Source organism: Apteryx mantelli, chromosome 1 (genome assembly GCF_036417845.1).
Source record: "Apteryx mantelli isolate bAptMan1 chromosome 1, bAptMan1.hap1, whole genome shotgun sequence".
In the NCBI taxonomy this organism is placed as follows: domain Eukaryota; kingdom Metazoa; phylum Chordata; class Aves; order Apterygiformes; family Apterygidae; genus Apteryx; species Apteryx mantelli.
In genome coordinates, this window is record NC_089978.1 from 187,072,274 (window position 1) to 187,096,223 (window position 23,950).

General features: G+C 36.6%; 1 protein-coding gene across 1 annotated transcript in view; it reads left to right on the plus strand.

Annotated features, from left to right (window-relative positions):
- The window catches only part of LRIG3 (leucine rich repeats and immunoglobulin like domains 3), a 45,465-nt gene extending 22,170 nt beyond the window's left edge, over positions 1-23,295 (plus strand). Inside the window, exons 4-19 of the mRNA XM_067314281.1 lie at positions 473-607; positions 1,271-1,414; positions 3,632-3,775; positions 4,077-4,220; positions 4,641-4,784; positions 6,177-6,257; positions 6,998-7,069; positions 7,444-7,515; positions 9,882-10,045; positions 13,686-14,006; positions 14,571-14,852; positions 15,509-15,961; positions 16,176-16,334; positions 17,462-17,605; positions 17,713-17,988; positions 21,174-23,295. Coding sequence (XP_067170382.1) covers positions 473-607; positions 1,271-1,414; positions 3,632-3,775; positions 4,077-4,220; positions 4,641-4,784; positions 6,177-6,257; positions 6,998-7,069; positions 7,444-7,515; positions 9,882-10,045; positions 13,686-14,006; positions 14,571-14,852; positions 15,509-15,961; positions 16,176-16,334; positions 17,462-17,605; positions 17,713-17,988; positions 21,174-21,418 — 2,980 coding nt within the window. The 3' untranslated portion in view covers positions 21,419-23,295. The remainder of the gene's footprint in view (positions 1-472; positions 608-1,270; positions 1,415-3,631; positions 3,776-4,076; positions 4,221-4,640; positions 4,785-6,176; positions 6,258-6,997; positions 7,070-7,443; positions 7,516-9,881; positions 10,046-13,685; positions 14,007-14,570; positions 14,853-15,508; positions 15,962-16,175; positions 16,335-17,461; positions 17,606-17,712; positions 17,989-21,173) is intronic.
- Positions 23,296-23,950: the final 655 nt, after the last annotated feature.

The following is a 23,950-nucleotide window of genomic DNA, read 5'->3' on the forward strand; positions in this document are numbered from 1 at the left end:
TTTTTTTTTTTTTTTTTTTTTTTTTTTTACAAAGCAAAATATCTAGCTACTGTGATGTTAGTTTGAAATCAGATTAGGTTTTTTTCCTATCTTAACCATTGCAATACTGTGATATGGTAATCAATACAAATATCTGGTATTTCTACAGTTCAGAAACAGATGATCATGGAGTTTTACTTCTTTTAAAAGCTATGAATTACAGTAACTGGGTTATAATGCAAATTGTTTCTTTGTGTCTGCTGGGAATTTTTTTTTTTAAGAAATGTTGATACACATCTATTTACAGCATTCAGATTTGCAACTTGGGATGGCTAGAAATTAATGTTTTGCTTAGAAATATACTGTATTGTATTTCTTGAACAAAAAATTATTTTCAAGTAAGGGAATTAAGAACTAATTTTTATCAGAGTGACATGTAGTTAACATGTGTTTAATCTGGAAATGACAGTCTTCTATTGTCCTTAAATTTCAGGACCAGCAACAAGATTGTCAACATCTTGTTTGAACATCTGAAACCATTTCAGAGTCTAGAAACTTTGGACCTAAGCAATAACAACATATCAGAGCTAAAAATGTCATCATTTCCTTCTTTACAACTCAAGTATCTGTAAGTAAAGCTTGGTATTAAATTTTTCAGGTTGCTTTCAAAAAACTTGTTGTTGAGAAACTTAGACTGGGAGCTGTATGTTGAGGGACTAAGAATTTTTCAGTTAGAGGCTCATATTAAATATTTATTCCCATTTTCACCTCTAGAGCACAGCATAAATTGCTAGCTTGAATACATCAGTTGTTGCAATGAGATGTTTTAGTTCATAGAAAGTGAAAATCATTATCTTGAGATGAAACAAATAAATGTATCTTTTGAGAGAAATAATTATGTAACAAAATAAACTTAATTTCCCTGTGGTTGGTTCCATCTTGAGTTATGTGGAATTTTGTGGACTTTTTTAAATCTTCCCTTAATCCTTATTCAATAATGCCATAATGCCAGAGCTATACTGAGTGAAAATAAAGTAATGGGGTTGCAACATCCTATACTTTGTCAGCACACTGTCTTATGCCAGTAATATGCTCCTGCAGAGTAGAGCAAAATTTTGGTGTTGAAATACCGTTTGACTATAGGCTGAGCTGTCAAGAGCTCTAATTAATGTGATAAATGAAATTCCATTTATCAGGGGATAGGCAGCATAAGAGCTCTGTATTTTACTACTTGGTATTAAAATTTTATTAAATAACTGTAAATTTAACCTTCTAGACATTGTTTCAACAGGTACATTAACAGTAACCGAATAACCTCCATGGAGCCTGGTACCTTTGACAATTTGTCTAGCACACTTCAAGTATTGAAACTGAACAGGAACAAAATTTCAGCAATCCCTCAAAAGATGTTTAAACTCTCCCATCTGCAGCACCTGTAAGTGCAACCTACAATTAACTAATTGTTTTCAGGTTTTCCAGTGCTTGAACTTTAGCCTTTAATTTAACGAGAGGCAGAGTGAGACAGACACAGAAAACACATTACTTCAACCCTTACTAACTGCAGCTTTATACTGAACAAAAATAGTCTTATATATTAGTGAATTGTGAATAGTCTTTGTGTTAAAATTACATTTGTCTATAAAAAGAAAAAAAAGACAAGACTGGAGAAGGGGTAACTGCAGTTTTCCTGTAAGGAGACATTTGAGAAAATACTAAGTGAAGTAAATTTATATATTTTGGAGACTAGATCAGTCTCTATATGTTTTTGTGTTTTCATGGTTACAACAAACGAAGGGAAAGAATTTCTTTCAGAAAGTATGACAATAAGCAATATGTTCAAGTAAACAGACCTTAGTCATTTTCACTGGCACAATGTTGTCTATAAATATTTTACCTAATAAAAAATAGATAAAACTATTGAATATGAAGGAAACTGGGAATGTGTGTGGGTGTTGTTTGTTGTTGTTGTTGAGTGCAAAAAGTTTACAGGAGGATGGGCTAACATGGGACTTTGTCAAATCCTTAATAATTATTTTTCCTATTAGATAGCAAAGAGCTAAAATGATGAAGTCTCTTAGATTACCTTTGAAAGTAAAAGGTGTGCGATTAAAAACAGTAAAGTAGTAGAATATTTGACATATCTGGGAACAGTGACTTGTGTCCTATACACAAGTGCAAGACAAGTTTGACTAAAGTCTTAACGATAGAGTGCAAGAACGGTTGTACAAAGCTCGGGATTTGTTAATGATCTTGGCAGACTTTCTTCTCTTCGGATCACACTGAGATTTTAAAAGTTGATTATGTTCGTACCTACAAAAGTTCTACTGATTGACAACCAAATCTGTAGGCAGATCTGGTTATGTTAGATAGTTAATTTGCAGTGAAGGCAAAAGAAATATATTATCCCCTGAAAGAAGTATTCAGAGAAGGAGTGGGGAAGAACTACAGGCTGTTCTTACTGAATGTGCTTTAAGGCTTTTGCACATCTAAGCACAGGAGAAGAGTAGGGTAGAACATATCAGGCTACCAAAGGGGAAAGCTGAATTCTTACAAAGCTGAAAGTTTGAAAAACAGTCATGATATAAATATGGAGAGGGAAAGATTTAGCTCTTTAGTTCCCTGAGGGAAGTAGGTTTTAGAAGGAGAGAATTCTTTTTAATTTGGTGTGATGCAGATTGATAGATCAAAGATCTTTTTGAAGCGGCAAACGATCGCTCATTGTGCTATAAGGTCCTTCTCTTAGTACTGTCTAATGCCATCTCTGCATACTATATATAAATTGTTGCTAGTAAACATAATTGTTAATTTAGCAAATGGTAACTGGTTTAAAATTACTATTATAAAAATGGTTAACAGTGTTCCTTGTGCCTATATGAGGGAGGATGTCCCTTTTTAAAGGGCTCAGAAATCTGCCTGGGGTTGGTACACGTGTTGAAGCTGAGGAGGACCAATGATAAGAAAGTGTTGTGAAGAGCAAAAAAGTATAATGTATCAGTGAGTGCTGCTGTCACTACAGCTTGCCCTCCAACTGTGCCTTATAACTGCTCCCTTCCAGGATACATTTGAGTCCCAGCTGTGAACTACAAGGTGTGTGTGGGGGCAGTGTAGCAGCAGTAGGGCGACTGCCAAGACCGCTTTAGAAGGGAAGGAACAATTCATAACTAGTTGAAGGGAATGAGGGCAGAATGTGTAAGGAATGCTTGACTCCAGATAAAAAAGGAGAGGGATTACCCAGCATAGGATCTTTACTTTTTGCTTGTTATCCACTACTAAAAATTTTAACTTTTTCTTTCTGACTGGTTATTCATTGCAATTACTAGCCAAAATTAATAGCTGTATTGCTGGATAAATACTGAGAACTTCCTTTTACTTTTTATTTTGAGAACAGGGCTAATCATTACATTCTAGATTCTTTAAATTTGAAAATCAAAAAATTACCAAGCACATGTCCTCATTATCCAAAATATCAATGGTATAAGCATAGTTAAACATAATGTATTACAGTAATATGTTTGAATTTTATTATATCTTGTCTCTGTTGTTTTATATGCATCATAGCTATTTAAATAAGGTTTGTTTCCAGAGAGTGAAGAAAGGTTGTTGGCATGCAGGTAAACTTATCCTGCTTTAACTGTAAAATTTATTGATGCAGGGAGCTGAATCGCAACAAAATAAAAAAAATCGATGGGCTTACTTTCCAAGGACTTCCAGCTTTGAAATCATTAAAACTGCAGAGAAATGGTGTTACTAGGCTCATGGATGGCGCCTTCTGGGGTTTAACCAACATGGAAGTCTTGTAAGTGTAAACTTTCATATACTCTGCAATTTGGTAGAATTGCACAGGATGAACAGAATTGCATGATAAAATTGAAAGGTGTTTTTGAATTAAGTTATTCTGGCATGGTTTGAAAAGCAACAAACATTAATAGGTGAATGGTGAAAACAGCACATTCTGAGTGCATGCATACAACTGTAAATGTAAGCAGAGTCTGCAGCTATGTAGTCAGTAGCATGAAGTTAGATGTAGACCCATAGCAAAGCATGCACTTCACTGAGTTTCTGAACCTTATGTCTTTTGTCTGTTTGTGTATATGTAGGCAGCTGGACCATAACAACTTAACAGAGGTAACCAAAGGCTGGCTTTACGGCTTGCTGATGCTGCAACAACTCCATCTCAGCCAAAATGCCGTCAGCAGGATCAGTCCTGATGCCTGGGAATTTTGCCAAAAACTCAGTGAGCTGTGAGTAGCTTTTATTCTATTCCAGTTTTGAAAGCAGGGTACATGCCAAAGCATGAGCTTCTTACCACTGATCTGTGAATTTTTCATAACAAAGTTTCCAAGGTGACAGCAACTTTTTTGTGTGTGAGACAGTTATATTTTGTTGAAAGAAGTTGAAGCCAACTGTGACTGCTTCATTTTGCTGTGGCAGTTGTACTAAAGCTTTAACACAGTCATTTTCAAATGAAAGAAATCCATTCTGCAGTAATTTGTGAATTATGGGAAATAATACACAAGTTATATAATCAAAAATTGTGTAGTAGGTTTTGTGATAGTTGTAATGGAAAGAATTTTTCCCCCAACTAAAAATCAACCTGGGTTGAACTGAGTCATAAACACTCCAGCATAAACATTAAAATACATTTTTCCTTGAACTTGCAGAGATTTGACGTTCAATCATTTAGCAAGGTTAGATGATTCAAGCTTTGTTGGTTTAAGCCTACTAGTTGGACTGTACATTGGAAACAACAAAGTAAACTACATTGCTGATTGTGCCTTCCGGGGACTTTCCAGTCTACAAACTTTGTAAGTTGACAGAACTTGATTTTTAAGGTCTAACATTTTCATTTTTTATTACGGAAATGTGTAACTACAAAATCTTGTGTTAAATTTCCCAGACAAACATATGTTTTGCTTTTAGCAAGACTTTTTTCCAGAGTATTTGGGAGAAGGAGGACTTCCTCTTTCTTTTAAGTCTGTGTACAAATTTACATCTCTGGAAATGTCATCCTTCTGTTCTTAACCATCATTTTAGCTGTGTAATGGGCATCACTGAAAAGAATCCCTGAGAGGAAAAAAATAATTGGATAAATGGTGGTAAATACGATACAAACTTTCAGTAGCATTATCGTGGGAAAGGCATGCCACCCTGTGAAGGTAGCAGGCAGCACTGCTACCTGCAGCTGTAGGGATCTGGATCATAGTTATGTCTTAGCTGAATCAAAGTTTTCCATTATGGTTGAAATAAGAAGACATAGCTCTAATGCTTAAGTGTTACTATGGACACTGACAGTTTTCCTGACTGAGCAAGTGTTTTAAATATTCGACTTTTTTTTTTTTTTTTTAATGTGTGCCGTAAGGAAAGGGTGAGAAAGAAGTAAATGAATCTAAAAATATTTAGCTTTGTTAAAATGTGCCAATTGCATATCAATGACCCATCTGTTAACCAGATGAATGAAATGATCACTTTTCCTTCCAGACTTTGAAAAGGATGTTAACATTTTACTTTTAGGGTTTTACTCAGATACTCGCACCTTGGGCATCTAGCAAAAATGCAGTTCAGAGAGTCATATGCTACATTCATTAAGTATACAGAAGAGAGATGAAGGCCATCAAGAGAGGAAGTCGGAGACTTGTGTGAAGTGTCTGAGTTTACAGAGTGGGAACTACCCTGTTGATTCTTTTCACAAATATCTCCAATCTCTTTGTGTTTCACAGATAATTAAGCTTATGTTGTGGATGCCCTATGATTTAAAAATGATTTCCTTATTAATAAATCTCTGTTCTTGTATTAAAAACTTGCAAAAGCATTTTGTTTTGAAGGAGGAACAACTGATCCCCTCCCTTCCTATGATTCTCCTTCTCTTATGATATTCCTGTATCTGAATATCTTTGCAGGGTGTGTGGGGGTGTGTGTGTGGGGGGGGGGGGTTTGTTTGTTTTCTAAGGATTCTTAAACTTGTTGTTCTTGTGACCTTTTTAAGTATCAGTGGAAAAAGTATCCAACAGATAATCTTCAAACTCTCCCAGTAAAAATTGCAATGAAAATAGCTAATTGGAAAAAGCCTCTCTTGAAATAATACTATGGAACAGCTATCTTAGGAATTGTTTTAAATGTCAGGTGCTCTTTAAGAAGTATGTAGCTGGTTCTTTTGAATGGCTCTTGTGGTTTGATTTTGTTTCCCTATCTTTAAACAGGGATCTGAAAAACAACGAAATATCGTGGACTATTGAAGATATGAACGGTGCCTTCTCTGGCCTGGATAAACTTAGGAAGCTGTGAGTATGACTACAGTATTTGTATCTCATCATTTCTTGAACAATTCAGTATTGGATTTAGCTTATGCCTGTTGCAAGGGACAAGCCCAGCACTTATGACATTATATTTTCCATAGCTGAGATGTGTTTTCTGTTGTCATTTTGTTCTTGATAAAATTCCATTCTATTCTATAAGCATTTTAATATTCTATTCTATAAAGTGTTTGTATTCTGTAAAAGAAATTCCAGATTTTTCTAGTCAAACTAATCTGAAATATATATTCAAATTTTAAATGTTACTAATATAGAGACTGATCTTGTTTATGGAAACCTTTTGCAAAGAACAGGGGTTTCCCATAATAGGAAGTGGTAAGTTTATTGGCAAATATCATGAAGGCCTAGTGACGGGACTAGTCTTTGATAAAGCAATGCAGCATGCAGTGGAAGTGCATTCATTGTAGTGAAAAGATACCATTTTCAATTGCACATCTATGAAATAAAAAGGTGCTTATGTTTATACATTTAGAATAATCCATATCGCTGAACTGTGTGCATTAAACACCTTTTCTATAATCTAGTGATTGAAGTGGAATAAACGGGTATATTTTAGAGATGAGATATTTTGCTGCAGTGGGGAAGGTTGAATGGTGAACATTAGTCACAGTTTAGAAATAAATGCCAAAAACACAATTGTTTGTTATTTTCTTCCTAGGTCCCCATTTTATTGCATCTGTTTTGCATTGTGCATTTATATTTTTCAGGATACTACAAGGAAACAGGATTAGATCCATTACAAAGAAAGCATTTTCTGGTTTGGATGCACTTGAACACCTGTAAGTAGTAGAAATTCGCATTTAACCCAACATTGAAAAAAGTGAATTTTGTTACTAACTGAAACAAAAATAGGACTAACAAGCTTTGTTCGTGACTGTTTGAGTGGGACACACCTTGGCTGATGTAGTGTTCTTAACAAGGTTCTTTTATTTTGGAGTTATGCTGAACATGAATTTTGGAGTTAAAGTGGAAAGTATTATATATATTAAGCATGCTATAAAACTATTTAATACTGTCTCATTGGTTATTGAGCTAGGGAATCCTTTGTGTATCACTAGTGTAACAAGCTATTGTTTGAGTCTTCATGTTAAATGCATCAGGTTAATAAATTATTCTTTCCTCCTCTAACATTCTTTTTTTTTTTTTTTCCTAGAGATCTAAGTAACAATGCAATCATGTCAGTTCAAGGAAATGCTTTTTTGCAAATGAAGAAACTTAAAGAATTGTAGGTTTCTTTCTAAAAACATCACTTCAAATATAATATGTATCCATATATTTATTGTATATGCTTACATGGTGTTTTATATATGTTTATATGCATATTGTGTGTGTGTGTGTGTATATATATATTTATTTACAAAAGCCTTGTAAGATGTTTCCTGATGCAGTGGTAAATACTCATTATAGTATCTCTGAAGTCACATAATAAAGATATGTCAATGGGTTTTTTTATTTTCATGTGATGACTTTATTTAAGTGAGATAGCACAGGATGGGAGGTGTTCATTTTCTGCTACATTTGGTATCTAGGGTCCTCAGTTTAAGTTGGCTGATCCTTAATAGATAATAGATAAAGGAGACTTTGATGTAATGTCCTATAATATGAGCAGTGCTATAACTGAGCTACAGCTTACTGGACCAGTGAAATGCAGTACCATAATTCTTTTGTAAAGACCTGGTTGTCAGTGCTTATAATTGGGTCCTTCTATCCTGCAGTAGCAAAGGGGCAGATTGTCAGAGAAGTCGTGAAGCGGTCACCAGGAAGAATGTACTCTTTTAGTGGGTTTTTTGTTTTTTGTCCTTTCACCCTCTTTCCCAGTTGATCAATGCATTAGATTTTAGAGCTAAGTTTCGCTGAAGGGGAAAACACCATCATTGTTCACCGTGTTTTGAGCACAGCTTATTCTTTCTCTTGCATATATCTCATTTCTCCCCTATTTATATCAGCCTTTCCTAGTCAGGTCTGTTGTCCTGATCTGCTCTATTGTATAATTTGGCAGCAAGCTAAAAAATAATAAAAAGATGCTGTTGTCATTATGAGTAGAAACTACCTGGAGCTTGTCTAGAGCTTTTTAGCTGTGTTCTCCAGACGTCTGTCCTTGGTCACCTGAGCAGTTGGTTATCTGCTTCATCTTATGGTGTTACCTAGTGTTGGGTGCCATAGAGAAAGCAATGATCAGTCTTCCAAATTTGGTTCATCCAAAGATTTCAGTTTGACATCATCTTTATCCTTGCATAGCTCCAATTGCTATAGAAAGCAGCAGCCATGCTCCTACCCCTAGCCAGGTACTGTCTGCCTTTCCTCTTCCTTGAGTTGGATGTGGTGGTGCTGCTTGATTAGTTTGCTGAACTTGCTTAGCCAGCTGTGGGGCAATTGCTAGGTTTAGCAGAAGAGAAGCAGTGGGAACACAGGGCTAACAAATAACAACTCAAAATTTTGGGGATTCTTGTGCTTCTTCTGAAATGCTTGGTAGACATTGATTATGGCTGATGAAGATGTAGAGAGGTGTTTGGAAGTACTTTCCCAGAGTTTAGTATAAATTCCCATCTAGTCATTTTATTCAAAGGCCCTATTATCTGAAAATAATATAGACAAATAATGCATCAGGATAGCTAAAAGTGCTCTGGTCTATCTGTCTTCCCTAGAATAACAAGAATGCCCTTAGCACTTCAGTGAAGGATGATCTGTTTCATCTAGATGTGAAAAAGTGAGCTAGCGTTCATAGGCCTTATCCATGCAGTGTTGATGTGAAAAGAGCATAGAGCTTCTCTTCCTTTTCTGCAGGAAATGTTCAAGACTTTTTGTGCTAATTGGTATGTCTTCATTTGTGACTAAAGATATTTCTCTCCCTGGATCCATTATTTTTGCTTTTCCTCCAAGAACAGATAATATTGCAAACTTTGAAGAAAGGAGTTTCATTACTTAATCTAGTTTTTTTTTAAATGGTTCTGAGTTTCAATCCAAAACTGAGAACTCTTCCTACTTCAACTCCTGATTCAGTGTGCTTCACGGAACATCCCTTTGGTTTCCTCACATTTTTCTTTTTCCTCTATGAATGTAGTTATTCCCAAAGATTAGGTAAACTGATAATTAGTTCTGCACTTGTTGCAGTAGCACTGACTATTGCTTGTCTTCCCACCCTGCCTTTTTAAATACTTCCCCAATATAAATTCTGACTGAAGTGGAAATGAGGGAATGAAATTGTCTCAATTTTTTTTTCTTGCAAAGCTATTCAGCTTTAGCTCTCAGAGCTCCTCCCTTCTGGACTGTTCTCCTAAGTGCCCGTTCTGCGTGTCCCACTGCTGTTTGCCATTTTGTAACTAATGCAGTACAGACTTGGCCAACTGCTTGTACTCATAGATATAACAGAAACTGAGAGTAAAGATTAAACATTTCTGCTTTGTAAAATTTAGAAGATCTGACAATAGTGTCATCACATGTGTGCTAAGTAACATTGGTTTCTTTCTCTAGTAATTTATTTATTTAGATTAAAATTTAACTTTATGTTGTTGACTTGTAGTACTTGTGTGGATCTGTATTATAAACAAAAACAAGCAAACAAGCGTTCAATGTGTAATTGCTTTTTCTTAGACAGTTAAACACATCGAGTCTCCTGTGTGACTGCCAGTTAAAATGGCTACCACAGTGGCTGTCAGAGAACAACTTTCAGAGCTTTGTAAATGCCAGTTGTGCCCATCCGCAGCTTCTAAAAGGCAGAAGTATTTTTGCCGTCAGCCTAGACGGCTTTGTCTGTGGTGAGTATAGCCCGTATTCCTTATTCCATAGAACAAATTTTGCTGAATGGATTGGTTTTGTAATGTTTTCTTTGATATGTTTTGATTTCTCTAACAAAATGGAGAGGATTTAATATTTGTTAACATTTGCTTCTCTGTTTCCAAACTTTGAGGTAGAAGCTTGCGGCTTCATACAAGATGGGGAGTGATGTTTTCTTGATTCTTATTTCATGTACGGCTTGCTTACATAGTACACAACATGGTGTGCAGAGAAAGCTCAGCAGTTTGTGGTGGTAAATGTATATGCTTCTAGGTTTAAAATATGGATATTGTTTAGATAACTATCACTTTTAAAGGAAACGTATTTTGGCAAACTTAAGAAGCTATTTCTGGTTTTGATTATTTGTAAATTACTTTCATATTTTGTAAGAGTTGAGATCTTCCAAGGCTGAGAAAATTTGAAGGTAAAATAGCCATACTGGCCTCAACTCTGTCCTTTCTTTGTGTGTAATTGTTGTCTACTTTAAAAATGATTGGGAACACGTAAGTTATTGTCTGTTTTACTTAAACTGTACTTTAAAACATAAAATTTCCACAGTTATGCTACCAGTATTTTGCATTTCAGGAGGCCAGAAAGTGAATCATAATACAATATTTTTACTTTAAGGCTTTGCATTGGAAATCCTTAAGGGAAGAACCTCATCAATCTGAGGTGATAGCATCCATTTTAAAAATAAAATCCATCCATCCATCTTAAAATAAAATCTTTGTATGTTTGTGTAGTAACATTCATTTGTGTGTAGTAACATTCAGTGTAAAGTATTTAAAGCAAAGTGAAGCTGAACGTTCAAAGCAAAGATGCAAGTGCCCTTGCATCATAGCTTGCATTCAAATGCTGTGATTGTGTACTCTCATACACTAAGTAGGAACTTGGAAACTCTCAGGAAATTAAATCTGACTAATTTCCTATATTTTTTATTCTGTACATTTTATTTTTGTCATACTAAAGAAAACTTTATGTTCTTTAGAGAAGAAAACTAACCATATTTGTAAATAACTTTCCTCCCATAACAAGTCTGATTGCTTAATTTTTGCTGTCTCTGCTCTTATTCTTTCTCAGTGGCAAAGCAGGCACAGAATAGTTTAAAATAGTGTATACAAATGTTGGTTTTCTTCCCTCCCGTTAGCAGTCAAATGTTTTAATATATTAATGTTAAATAACAAGTGCGTAATGGATGGTGCATAATTTAGCTAATGCTGAAAGGGAGAAGCTGACATGGACATTGCAGGAAATAACTGATTATTAGATAGCTAATGAAGTTTATATCCTACATATGATAAATTCATTCTATCAAGAAATTGAGTTGGAGGTTTAACACACACACACACACACACACACACACACACACACATATTATATATATATATCTTGTTAAACTACAGGGGATGTTGATCTTTCTTTTAGTTGCTGAATACCTGTTTTTATTTAACTTCCAAACCTTTAAGATATATTAGCAAAATGGGATGTACTAAGAGTAAGTTGTTACATTTAACACAAAGTAATTGTGAAGCAGAAGCCATCATAACCTTCTAAATACAATCATTGTGTGTTTCACTGTTTATTTTATTACATCTTTACAGTGCACCATCACTATGTCTTTGGGTGTATATGCACACCCTGCCTTTATAAGTTTAAAATGGCCACCCTTGCTGTTACGGAATTATGAAGAGGAGTATGATATGTCTTGTCTGAAATTAAAATAAATAATCTATTATATATGCTTTGAGTGTATAATCCTCCAAATCATGCCAAGTTACAATTTTGAAAGCAAGCAGGAGACGGGAGGGAGACATCCTAAAATTGTTAATGGAAAACAGTGTTAGGCAAGAGTGAAGCTAAAATACAGAAAATTCATATAACTTATGCTTTCTAAAACTCTCTTTTGAGCTGAAACAAATCATGAGACCTGTCCATACCAAAGATAACTCTGTGGAAAGAATAAATAGATGCATTTGTGACCTGTCTTAATTACTTAAATTTAGCACAATGATGCTAAAATAGTACTATTTAGGTGATGAATAGCTTGTTTTTCATTATACAGTTGTCGAGCAGCTTCTGAGAATGAGAAATATATTCCTCAAAAGAGAGCAAGTGTGTGTGCGCATTTGTGATACATCTGTGTATATGCGTCTGTGCGATACATGTATTCAAACACACACACACACACACACACACACATATATATTTTATTCTGTTCCAGAAAAAAAGATATTGCCAGTTTTATCCTGAAATGTTCTTCTATATTCTGTAACATTGAGTTATTTAACTGATCTTCTCATTCCCCCTCAGAATAACTAAACTTTTAAAATATTTTATTATTCTATTGATAATATAACTAAAACAAAATGAAGTGTGTTCAGCACTCTTTTCACCAGGGTAATTTAAATATGTATTAGTTTGTTTTACTTTGACTACCAGCTCGTCATGCAGGTGATACAATTTGTCTTGGAGAACATAACACGTAGGTATGAAGCAGGAGAACTAATCAGCCTAGGAGATTCTTAAGGTCCACACCTACGGTCCCAGACCAGGGGATCCACATTGCCATTTAAGTAGAGCTCAGCTCCAGGCTTGCAAACTGTTTTGTAGGCAGCTCAAGTTCAGGCAAGCTCCACGTCTCATTTTCTTTTGCAACATGCATTGGTGAGATTTTTCAAGGAAATCACACTTTGCCCTGGTATGTTGTTGCCAAGAGAGATGAGATATAAGAAGGCAAAGGGGCTTGGTAGCTGCCCGCAGTGCAAGCAGAGTCCATGGTAAGGAGTAGTTTGGGCCCAGGACTTTTGCTGCAGTGTATGTAAAATTTGGACTTGTGTCTCTGTTGGTAGATGGAAGACATCTTGGGAATTGGAATAGATAAAACTTTTTGCTTTGGGGAGACCAAGTATTTTAATGCCTATTCCTTTTGTACATGTGACATAGATGCATTTGGCATAAGTAGTTCAAAAGACGATTAATTCTGGAAACTGACAAAATGGTGCTTTTACAGTAGCTTTCCAGTAGCAAAAAACCCTCCAGAATATAACTGCTTGAAATTCCTGCATGCTACTCTGCTTAACAGGTTTTCAGCGCTGCTGCATTTGTAAGATGGACCAAAAAGCCACAAATCACTAGAACAATGACTTTTGTACTTGACTTTTCTGTGGGTTTGGGGAAAATTCTGGACTTTACCTTGCAGTTTTCTGCAGAAGAACTATACTTTCAATAAAAATTCATATCAGCCTGAGGTGTTGTAAAGGTGAAGGGTAGGCTTCATGACTGACATTCAACATAGCTCTTACAGGTGTCAGGGGGTAGTTCTCTCCTCTTTAGTGCTGCTGTTGAACAAACTGTACACACAGTCTGCTTTTAAATGTGCTTTCTGCTCAAAAAGAGATGACTTGGCGCAATAAACTCATAAATATGGCGTCTTTAAATGCCCCAAGGCTAATGAAATTTAAAACGAAAGCATCGTATATCCACTTTATATACACTTGTCTGACTCTTTTCTCAAACCTATAAAACAAGGCTTACAAACTGTTTCTAAAAAGAGTCCTCAGGGCACGTATATATTTTTCTCTTCCTCAGTCTTACTTTTTCTCTCTTCTCCCTTCTGTGCAGATGATTTTCCTAAACCACAGATCACTGTCCAGCCAGAAACTCAGTCAGCAATCAAAGGCTCCAATTTGAGTTTTGTATGTTCAGCAGCCAGCAGTAGTGATTCTCCAATGACTTTCGCATGGAAGAAAGACAATGAATTACTGCATGATGCTGAAATGGAGAATTATGCACACCTCCGGGCACAGGGAGGTGAAGTGATGGAGTACACCACCATCCTTCGACTACGCAATGTTGAGTTCAGCAATGAAGGGAAATATCAATGTGTTATTTCAAATCACTTTGGTTCATCCTACTCTGTCAAAGCCAAACTTACAGTAAACAGTAAGTATGTTACTTTTTGTTTGTGGATTTTAAAGATAGAATCATTTTAGTCAAGATATGCATACATATTTTTTTTCATTCTACTCATTGTCTTTTAGAAGGTCCCTTAGTACACTGAGATGATTTCTTAAGGTGTATCTGGTTCCAAGATCACCATTCATTTTCTAATCTGGCTCCATTGTGCTGAACACTTTAAGATCATAGTATAGGAAAAAAATAACAAACCCAATTTAAAATAAGTCTGACAAAGCCTATGTAACATGATGAGAAAACATTCATCTTTTCCTTCTTCACAGAAGGTAAGCATATACTCTTCATCAAGGTACTATGGCAAGATCATGAAGGAAGCTGATAGCAGAAATGAGATTTTGGTCTAGGTGGTCTCACACACTTAACAACTCCCTCCCTTTCTATTTGCTGGCAGCTGATAAATTTAGGTTGTATGTTTTTCTGAGATTTATAGGAACAGGAAGGGAATTAAAATTAATAATATGCTGTGCAAAAGAGGAAAAGTGTTTCATTTATCATTCATTATTCATTTTAGTATCGCTCACTTTTCTTTAGTGCTGCCATCATTTACAAAGATCCCCATGGACTTAACCATTCGTGCTGGGGCAATGGCACGTTTAGAGTGCGCTGCAGTTGGGCATCCTGTCCCACAGATTGCTTGGCAGAAAGATGGTGGAACGGATTTTCCTGCAGCGCGCAAGAGGCGTATGCATGTCATGCCTGAAGATGATGTATTCTTTATTGTCGATGTGAAAATCGAGGACACGGGAGTTTATAGCTGCACAGCTCAAAACACTGCTGGAAGCATTTCAGCTAATGCAACATTGACAGTCTTAGGTAAGAAATTGTCAATCCTTAATGGCATAAATCTTCTTGGAGAACAGAACTGTTGCTGAGCACTTTTAAAAATCATGCACTGACTAAACATAATACTATTTTCAAAGTGTTCTGTAGTAGTAACAATACTCTGAAATACTGTTTATTGATACATAACTATAGGTAAGAAATATATACTCCAGCACACAATCGCTATTATGATACACAGTAATAAAAGTTAGTTATGTTTCATTTCTCAGTGTGTATTTGAAACAGCATTTAATATGTAGAAAAAGAAAAATGGGCTGTTGCTGTTGTGTTTTTTTTTTTGTTTATTTTTATTTATTTATTTAAGACTCAGGGTATTTTGTTAACTTTAATTTCCTGTCATTTTGTTACTCTTTTTAACCAAATTCTTTGTATTCTTGACCATGTGTGATTTGGCTTTTTTACCCTTGTAAGGAAAGCAAGCATCTAGGTCTGATCAATTGACAAGTAAACTGTAGGCTTTTAGTTCAAACTCCTTGAATGCGTTTTCCCTGAGAGAATGACTGTAAGCTTCATTAGGCCTTACTGATGCATTTAATTTAGTTTTTCCTGTTTAGCTGTGAAGGAAAGGGACGTGTTCCCATTCTTGCAAGGTCATGTAGAGCATAAAGCTTATGCTTTCTTTTCAGAAACACCATCATTTTTACGACCTTTGCTGGATCGAACTGTAACAAAAGGTGAAACTGCAGTCTTGCAGTGTATTGCTGGCGGTAGCCCTCCACCCCGACTGAACTGGACTAAGGATGACAGCCCTCTCGTGGTGACGGAAAGACATTTCTTTGCTGCAGGCAATCAGTTACTAATTATTGTGGATACAGATGTAGACGATGCTGGGAAGTACACTTGTGAAATGTCTAACACGCTTGGAACAGAGCGAGGCAACATCCGTCTTAATGTAATTCCTACTCCCACCTGTGATTCTCCTCAAAACATTGCCCCATCCCTTGATGATGATGGATGGGCCACAGTTGGCATTGTGATCATAGCTGTGGTTTGCTGCGTGGTGGGCACTTCCTTGGTGTGGGTGGTCATCATCTACCACACCAGAAGAAGAAGTGAAGATTGCAGCATCACAAATACAGGTGTGTAAACTGAAGGGTTGCACTGGATAGAAAAAAAAAGTGTGTTTGTGGTTAATTTGCAGTAACTTTCTTATAGGAACATTTATGTGTTTTGACTCCGATTCAGAAGAGTGAACTGCTTGTTACCTTCAGCACTTTGCAGGCAAATTTAAAAACGCTCCCCCAAATCCTGAAATATGCTGATGGCTTTTGTGCATATTTTGCTTCACCACAGATGAAACAAATTTGCCGGCTGACATTCCAAGTTACCTGTCATCCCAGGGGACACTGGCTGAGAGGCAGGATGGGTATGGTTCATCTGAAAATGGCAGTCATCATCAGTTCTTCACATCTTCTATGGGAGGGTATTTCTTACAGCAGAGGGACAGTAATGGTAGGTGTAAAATGTTAAGCACATTTTCCATGTTGCCTGAGTATCTGCAGCTTGTCTAGTGTCTATCTAACTAACAGAAATAACACCAATGAAGCATCTTCACTGATGTTTAAGAGACAGCATGTGACTTATTGCATGTGATTGCATCAACAAACTAATAACAAACTTGGTTCTGTTCATACAAATGACACTATGACTTTGCTTAAATCATGAAGTTTCTTTTCTCTAGTCTCAAGGGTAGATTTAAACTGATTATCACATTTTCAAAGCAAGAGTTTCCGCAAGGAATTATAACAGCATGTCTTCCTCTGTTTTTAGCTTGAAAAGGGTGCTTGTAATGGAATGTAGAGATTGGTGGTAATACCAGTGTAACTGTTAGTATAATACAACTGATTAAACTTTCCTTTTAGAAAAGATCTTGGGGTCAGAGTCAATAAAGGACTTAAGGAGACTGCAAGTTAAAGTCTGCAATATTTAACATGTATACATCTGGCCCTTGAGAATCTAGCTCATACCTGGGTTAGGGAAGAAAAGGCGTGTTGCTGGGAAGGAGGTGGAGGTGGAGATGCAGTCAGGAGTAATGGTTGGGGCAGATGGGGTTGGAGCAGTGGTGAGAAAGCTCTGCAGTTGTTGGGGGTGAGAGGAGCTGCCTCTCCACAGAGCAAGAAGTGTAGAGCATGTCCATAGCTTTCAGAAACCACTGAGCTGAAAGGCAGCAGCTATGTTTAGCTGTTCCAGCAGCTAGTGATGCCCTCAGACCCTCCCATCCAGAACTTTCTCATTTCTACTCTGTGCTCCAAAAGGACCCTAGGTGACACAGCATGACCCTGGCTTCCAGTGCCTGAGGGGAAGAAAGTCCTTGGTTCTGGTCCCTGTAGACAGGTTTGTTTTGTTATCCAAGGACTGTATGATGGAGTAAAGTCCAACATGTTCTCTGTCAAGCTAATTAATTGAACACTTCCTAGAATTATCCTTTTCACCAGAAAGTTACATTAAACTTAAGCAAGCTGTAACTATACTGTGAAATGTAGTTGTACAGATGGGGTTCTAAAATGAACAAACTCAAGAAAACATAAGTTAAAGCTTAAGAAAAGACCCTATGCTGACATGTCAATTGTATTTTTAAGGCATTTGCCATCTAGATAACGGCAGTGAAACAGACTTGGAGGGTGTTGCAGATCCATTCCTGTGCCACTATCTGGGGACCTCAGGGACTCTGTATTTAAAAGGAAACACATATAGCTCTGAGGCTTTTGAAGCATACAACACAAGTAAGTTTGGTTTTTTTGTTTTTTGTTTTTTTTAAGAAAAATTGTAGTCCTACTTTGATCTTGTATTATGATAAATCTATATAAAGATAATATCTCATTTTCTTTAGGTTGCAGTCCTGACCAAAGAACAGCATGTCTGGATGCTTACGAGTCTGGATGTTTAAAGAGAAAGGAATGCTGTCAGTACTCACCTCCACTGGAAGATCCCTTTGACCAATGTGTCGGCATTATTGGGATGCAGGCTACAAGTAGCAAACTCATTAACTCCATTTATACTCAAAATGAAGGAACTGGACTAAAAAGCATAAGTCTCAATTCAGACACCTTTGATTTAAATAGAAGTTTGGAACCCTCATCTGTTATCAGTAACAGCACTTTTATGGGTATGTTCTAGCTATTGTTTTTATTCAAGCTGTCGGTATTGTTGTCTCTTGTTGCTTACTTGCAACACTAAGCAAAGCTGATTTCACAGCTTTTTCTTTCCCCCTCCTACAACAAGTAATTCTGTAGTAGTGCTTCAATATTCATATAGCTAGCACTGTGGGGAAAAAAACCTAATTTTGTTCAATTTTGTGTGAGTTTCTTTTTGCATGTTTCACTGAATGTAAGATAATTCAATATGTGAAATATAGCTACTTTCAAAAAAAGTAGAGGTACAGGAAGTAGTTGAGAGTAGGCAGTTTGGGAGTTATTCTTGACATTTTGCATGTGTTCTTGTTTCTTTGTTTTGGTTTGGTTTTTGTTTTTTTTCCCTAGAGTTGACTGAACTCTAGTTACTGCCTAACTGCAATGTCTGATTTAAGGTGTGCTCAGCACAGTCAAGTATGCAGAACTGAATGCGTAGGCTCTCCACTGCAGCACACAAGGACAGTTAGATGCTCAGAACTCAGGATTGTACCAGGAGTTAGTTGGGAAATGGGTCCTTTCCTGTTTTATAAAGGGGACAGCTTGGGGCGTGTTCAGAAACAGAGCTGACATACATCTAAGGAGTTCTCCGGTCAAACATGGTAGTCCAGTGAGGTAGCTCACCTCCACATCTAACTATTGGTCCTCTTCTGCTTCTCAGATAACCTAGATTCTAAGCAGCATTAGATAGAAAGTCCCAAATGTTTGAAGTTCAGGAGGAGAAAAGTAATTGCAATAAAGCTACAGAATGAGCAGATTTTTAGATTACCAAGAGATCTTAATAGCAGCTTAGCTAAAAACAAAAGAAAAACAACAACAAAAAAAACAACAAAACACACTTAAATTCTTTCTACACACATCTCTTCAGTGGCATGACTTTTATCTTAATATAGTTGGCAGATTTCTGTAAATGTTAGGATACTTTTAGTTTTCCGTATTTAAATGCATCTTCACAAACTTTAGGCATAGAAGAAATTTTTAGTTAATGAGCAAGAGGTATGCAAGGTGCCAGGAGGGCTCAGGGCAGGAGTGAAGACAATGTGCCAAAAGTATTTACCTTTCAAAGTAAGGCACTGTGGAAAAAAGCCCTGCCTACCCCTCCTTTCTCTTCTTTTCTCATGGTGTGAATTACAAAAGAGTTAACTCAGGGTTTTACAATTTTAACTCAAGTTGCAGGCGGAGGTGGGGGGGGAAGGGGAAAAGTGTTGCTTTAACTTTGAAGCTCACTAAATTTGGGGGGTTGGTTTGACTGGTTTGTTTAAAATGCATATAAACACACATGTTGCTTTCATCCCTGTGATATCTGAGTGCCAAATGCAATCCTGATACCATGGATTCTTTCCTGGCTCATGTGTCAACAGAGTTGTTCAAGGCCTCGATTTGCCCGCTCTTGTGAGCGAACCTGTGGGAATGTGCATCACTGGGCTCTTTGTTCTCAGGGGGTGGGGAGGGAGGTAAAAGCTCTGCAGTTTTCCCCCTTCAAAAGCCAGATGTTCAGACCATAAAATGTTGCAGATGCCATGACATCTGACAGAGGCCCTGGGACTGCACACGGCTTCCTGGCTCCGTGCCACTATTGCTGGGGTAGGACTGTGTAGACACGGCTTTACCAGCAGTTTTCTGCAGAAAGAAGTTCTCCTGCATGAAGGGATAGCCAGGAGCTAATATGACCTTGAGTTCAGGTTGGCTTATGTTCCCCTCTGCCCTAAAAATCTTTGCAGAGCTGCTTATTTGTGAGTGTTTGAGCTACTACCCACCCAACTTACATCATCATCATCTTGGGCACTTCATAATCATTAGCCCTCTTCATTCAAAGAGCCTATGGTTAGATCTTGAGGTAGCAGCTGTGGAAGAAATCTTGATATATTTCTCATCTTTATTTGTGGGAGTCACTTCTTCAGGATCATTGTCCTCAAATTCAGCCCCCTTTTTGCCCCCACAGTTGCAATGAAGAAAGACAGTTGGCATTAACATCACTGTCGATGCATGAGCCAGAAAGTTCAGAGCTTGGATTTTTTTTTTTTTTTTTTTTTTTTTTTTCCTTAAGAAGTGGGATTCATTCGTAGCTCTGATGGTGAGGCAAATCCTTTCATGTTGTGTTAGGAATAAAATTGCTCTGCAAATCACTGATGCAGATATGGACCTCATCCAAATCCATTTTTAGTAACTTCTCAAATTACAGTTTTGCTTTAAACCTTTGTTTCTAGCCAATATACAATACTAAAAGTATGGCTGTTTGAAAACAAAATTCTTAGTGATTGTAGTGTAAAGCTGCTTATAAAAGCTGAGTTTTTCAGAATCAGTCTGTGGCATGTTCTCCTCAGAATACAGGTCTTTTGAGTATCATTTACAGCTACTATGCCTTGCAACAGTTGTATCTTTCTTCAGTGAAAAAAGAGAAGGCCCTTCACCTTGAGGTGTTGCCACTAATGCTTTCCCAATGGTAACGAGTGAAAGGAGCGCTGTTTTTTTTCTGGCTAGTGTATCCAGATAATTATTAATAAAGATTCAACTGAAATGCCAAATTCTTTTGGACTATTCTATGTCTATTCTAGCCAATTGTGGGAAGCGAGATACACAGGTGTGAATGAAGGGAGAATTTGGCTGGCAGGGCCTTTATTAATGTGAGCTGCTAGTCAGAAGAAAAGACTTTTAGCATTCAGATTGTATGATGGAGGGTGTTATACCATCTTACATTTGTTTTGTTTTTTTTATTTTTGCCCAACTGCATACAGATTGTGTGTCGTTCTTTTATTCAAGAACAGGACAGGGAGAATGTTCTGAATTTCCATTAGAATATGTCTTGTGATGTGTTTGTAGTTTGATCCATGTTCCTCCCCCCCAAAAAAAAGAAAGGGAGTGGGAATAGTCATAAAAACAAAGATAATGAAATTAAGTGTGTTGTTCAGAGTAGCTATCAATCAACTCATTTACTTTGGAAATGTTTTTAATGTCTCAGCTGACAGAAATCTTGCATTATACTTGTGGTCACATGGCTTTTTTTTCTTTGGGGGAGGGGAAGAATAATAGTTACAAAAAATCTCCTTTTGATGATTTTTTTGCTTGAGTCTGTTCTTGGCTTGTGTTCTAATGTTCAGCCCTTAGCAAGACACAAAGCTGTTAGTACCAGTATTTCTGTATTTACATATTTACTGTCTTTCAGGGACATTTGGAAAGCCTTTATGGAGGCCTCAGCTGGACTCTCTTTCAAGTTGTAGGCAGCCAGCAAGTTATCAACCAAAAACGTCCCATGCTAATCCTCATGCCTCATTGGACTTTGACTCAGAGGCAGACGAAGATGGGAAAGAAAGGACAGTTTCTAGAGGAGAAAATAGCATTTATACTTACAAACAGTCCTTTGAAAACTTTAGGACTTCTACTTTCCAATCCTGTGATTTGGATACATAGCTCTTTTTGGACTTGCCATTGATTTCTGGAACCAAAGAAATACTTTGACATACTACCTCAGTGTGGAATTTTATTTGAAAAGGGAAAAAGGAAAGGAAGAAGGGAAGAAAGAAATGACATGATGCTATGAATTCAGAACAAATAAATGCTTTTTTATTCAAATAAGCAAAAATTGCCAAAATGTTCTAATTTTTATACAGGGAAGACATTCCTTACAAAAATACTAAATTTCTAATTACTTTATAGCTTTGTTTTATAAATATCTTTTGTAAATTAATGGTGTAAATAATACAGCATATGTATTTCTATGTCAGACTTCATTTTATTGAAATGAGTAGTAGGTATTCTAATTTTGTACTGTTACTTGTACCTTTTACAAATGGAAACTCCATGCTGTTTGCAGGTATCATGCATCTTATTTGCACATTACTTCTAATAAAATATGCTGCCATGTGGTCTCTGTACCACACTAGTGTATGAAGAATGAAAAGTGTGAGTTTATGTTTGTAGGTACAGAAAATGCACGTTGCATATGTAAGCTGCCTTCTGTTGCCTGTTTACCTGTTTATTTGTCTAAAACTTGTGTCTCTGGATTTACTGTGTTAAATATGTTCAGCTTCTACAGGTGGGTGTGGTCCTGCCACAACTACATGTGGCTGGTAAGGTGGGTTGAAGGTATTTGTGCCAAAAAAATATGTAAATCCTCCCCTTTCTGAATTCCCACTATCAAATATGTATGCATACGTTCTCAATTTGCATGCACACAGGGCTGAAGCACCAGCTGTCTGTCCATGCATGCATGCAAGTAGAGCACACGCATCTGGTGGTGGATATGCACAGTAGATCCACAAATACATAGCAAGCTATTTAGTAAAAGAAGAAGAAGAAAAAAAGGCACTGGATGTCTGCCTGGTACCATCACTCTTTTCTAAGTGCCTTAGTGTTAAGCATTTGCCAAATATTCAATGCATGTCCAAGTTTTTGCTTTCCCATACCCTTTCTCCCTCTTTCTTGCTTCTGCAACCACTTCCATGTGCAACATAAGAAGGTAATTCAAGTACAAGATAATATTTTCTTTGGTTTAACTTATGCTTCTGTTCTTTATTCAGCTGCCCTTTTCTGGTTATAGGTAAATGAGAGCTATGCTTTATTCAGTTGCTCGGTCAAGTTGAGCAATTGTAAATTCTTGCTGGATTAAATTTGCACTAATGAACCCAATGCTTTTAACCATACGAAGTCATAGAAAGAGGATTGCTTGCTGTAAGATGGTAATTAAAGCTAAGTGAAAACACTCTCTTTTATTTTTCCTTGTACAGATGCCTAATATCTTAAAAAGCTGTGAATCCTGTTGTCATCACTTCATTAAAACAGTGAGACTCCAAAATGGTTAATATTACAGGACATCAGCTTTTTATATCTATATACTTTGAATGTGCAAACTTATAGTTGCCAAATCTCTTCTTTTAAACTAAATTAAAAGCAGCTGTTAGAATAGGCCATCACAGACATCATGGCTAAAGCTAGAGCAAAGGTTTCACTGCAGAATATAGCTGAGCTCAGGACTTTGTTGTTTGTAGCCAGAAACCTGGTACCCAGATTGCTATGAAAATTTCCGTTTAATTTAGACGCCAGTGTTAGAGACAGGAAGTTAATCCATCCTTAGTCACTGGTGGTCTAAGTGTAGAGAATGGATTTTGCCTGCTTTAGTTTATCATATTGCCAGATTTTCTGACTCTTACTGTTAATTTGTCTTCATTGCTGCCAGATGTGGTGATGTGGTGACAGACATTGATATGGGTATTTGATTATAATTAAGTGCATTTTGAAAAAGATTAATTTTTCCTGAGTTAAGCACAAAGGTATAAGTCAATAAGGCAAGAAATCTTCAATTTGATTCACTCAATAAATCAAGGTAATTTATCTCTCCTCCTCTCCACTGACCCCATTTTTGGGGGGTGGGAGCAGGGCAGGGGCATGATGGCTTACATTTGTACCCAGGCATTGCTTTTTCACATATCTTAAAAAAAAAGGAAAGTTAAAAACAGTAAGTAACATCTTGCATTCTAAAATTAATGATTAAGTTTTAGAAGCCATGTTAAAGATTCATCATGAAAAATAAGCTTTTAATTTTTTTTTTGTATAGTGAGGGAGGGAGGGTATGGTTGGAAGTGGAGACAATATCACTTCTTTCTTCCTCTTTCGTCTTTTTCCCCCTTAAATATTTTTTAGACTGAGTTTTGGAGAGTATAAAGAGCCTAGTCTCCCATGGATCCCTGTACCCAAACAAAAGTTCAGGGTCAGTGACTGAATTTTAGATCCTTCCCATCAAGTTTCAAATAGCATCCTAAAAATAAATGGATACAATTTTACTTGATGCCTTAAATACCCAGGAAATGGAAATGAAAGCTCATGAGTATTCATTTTGTCAATCTGAGTTTTCATGTTTAGGAAGTTGGTTGTGCTTAAATATAGTTATGTTTTGTAAATTGCAAGATACTTGCAATGTCTTAATAGTTCTTTTTAAGATTGTTG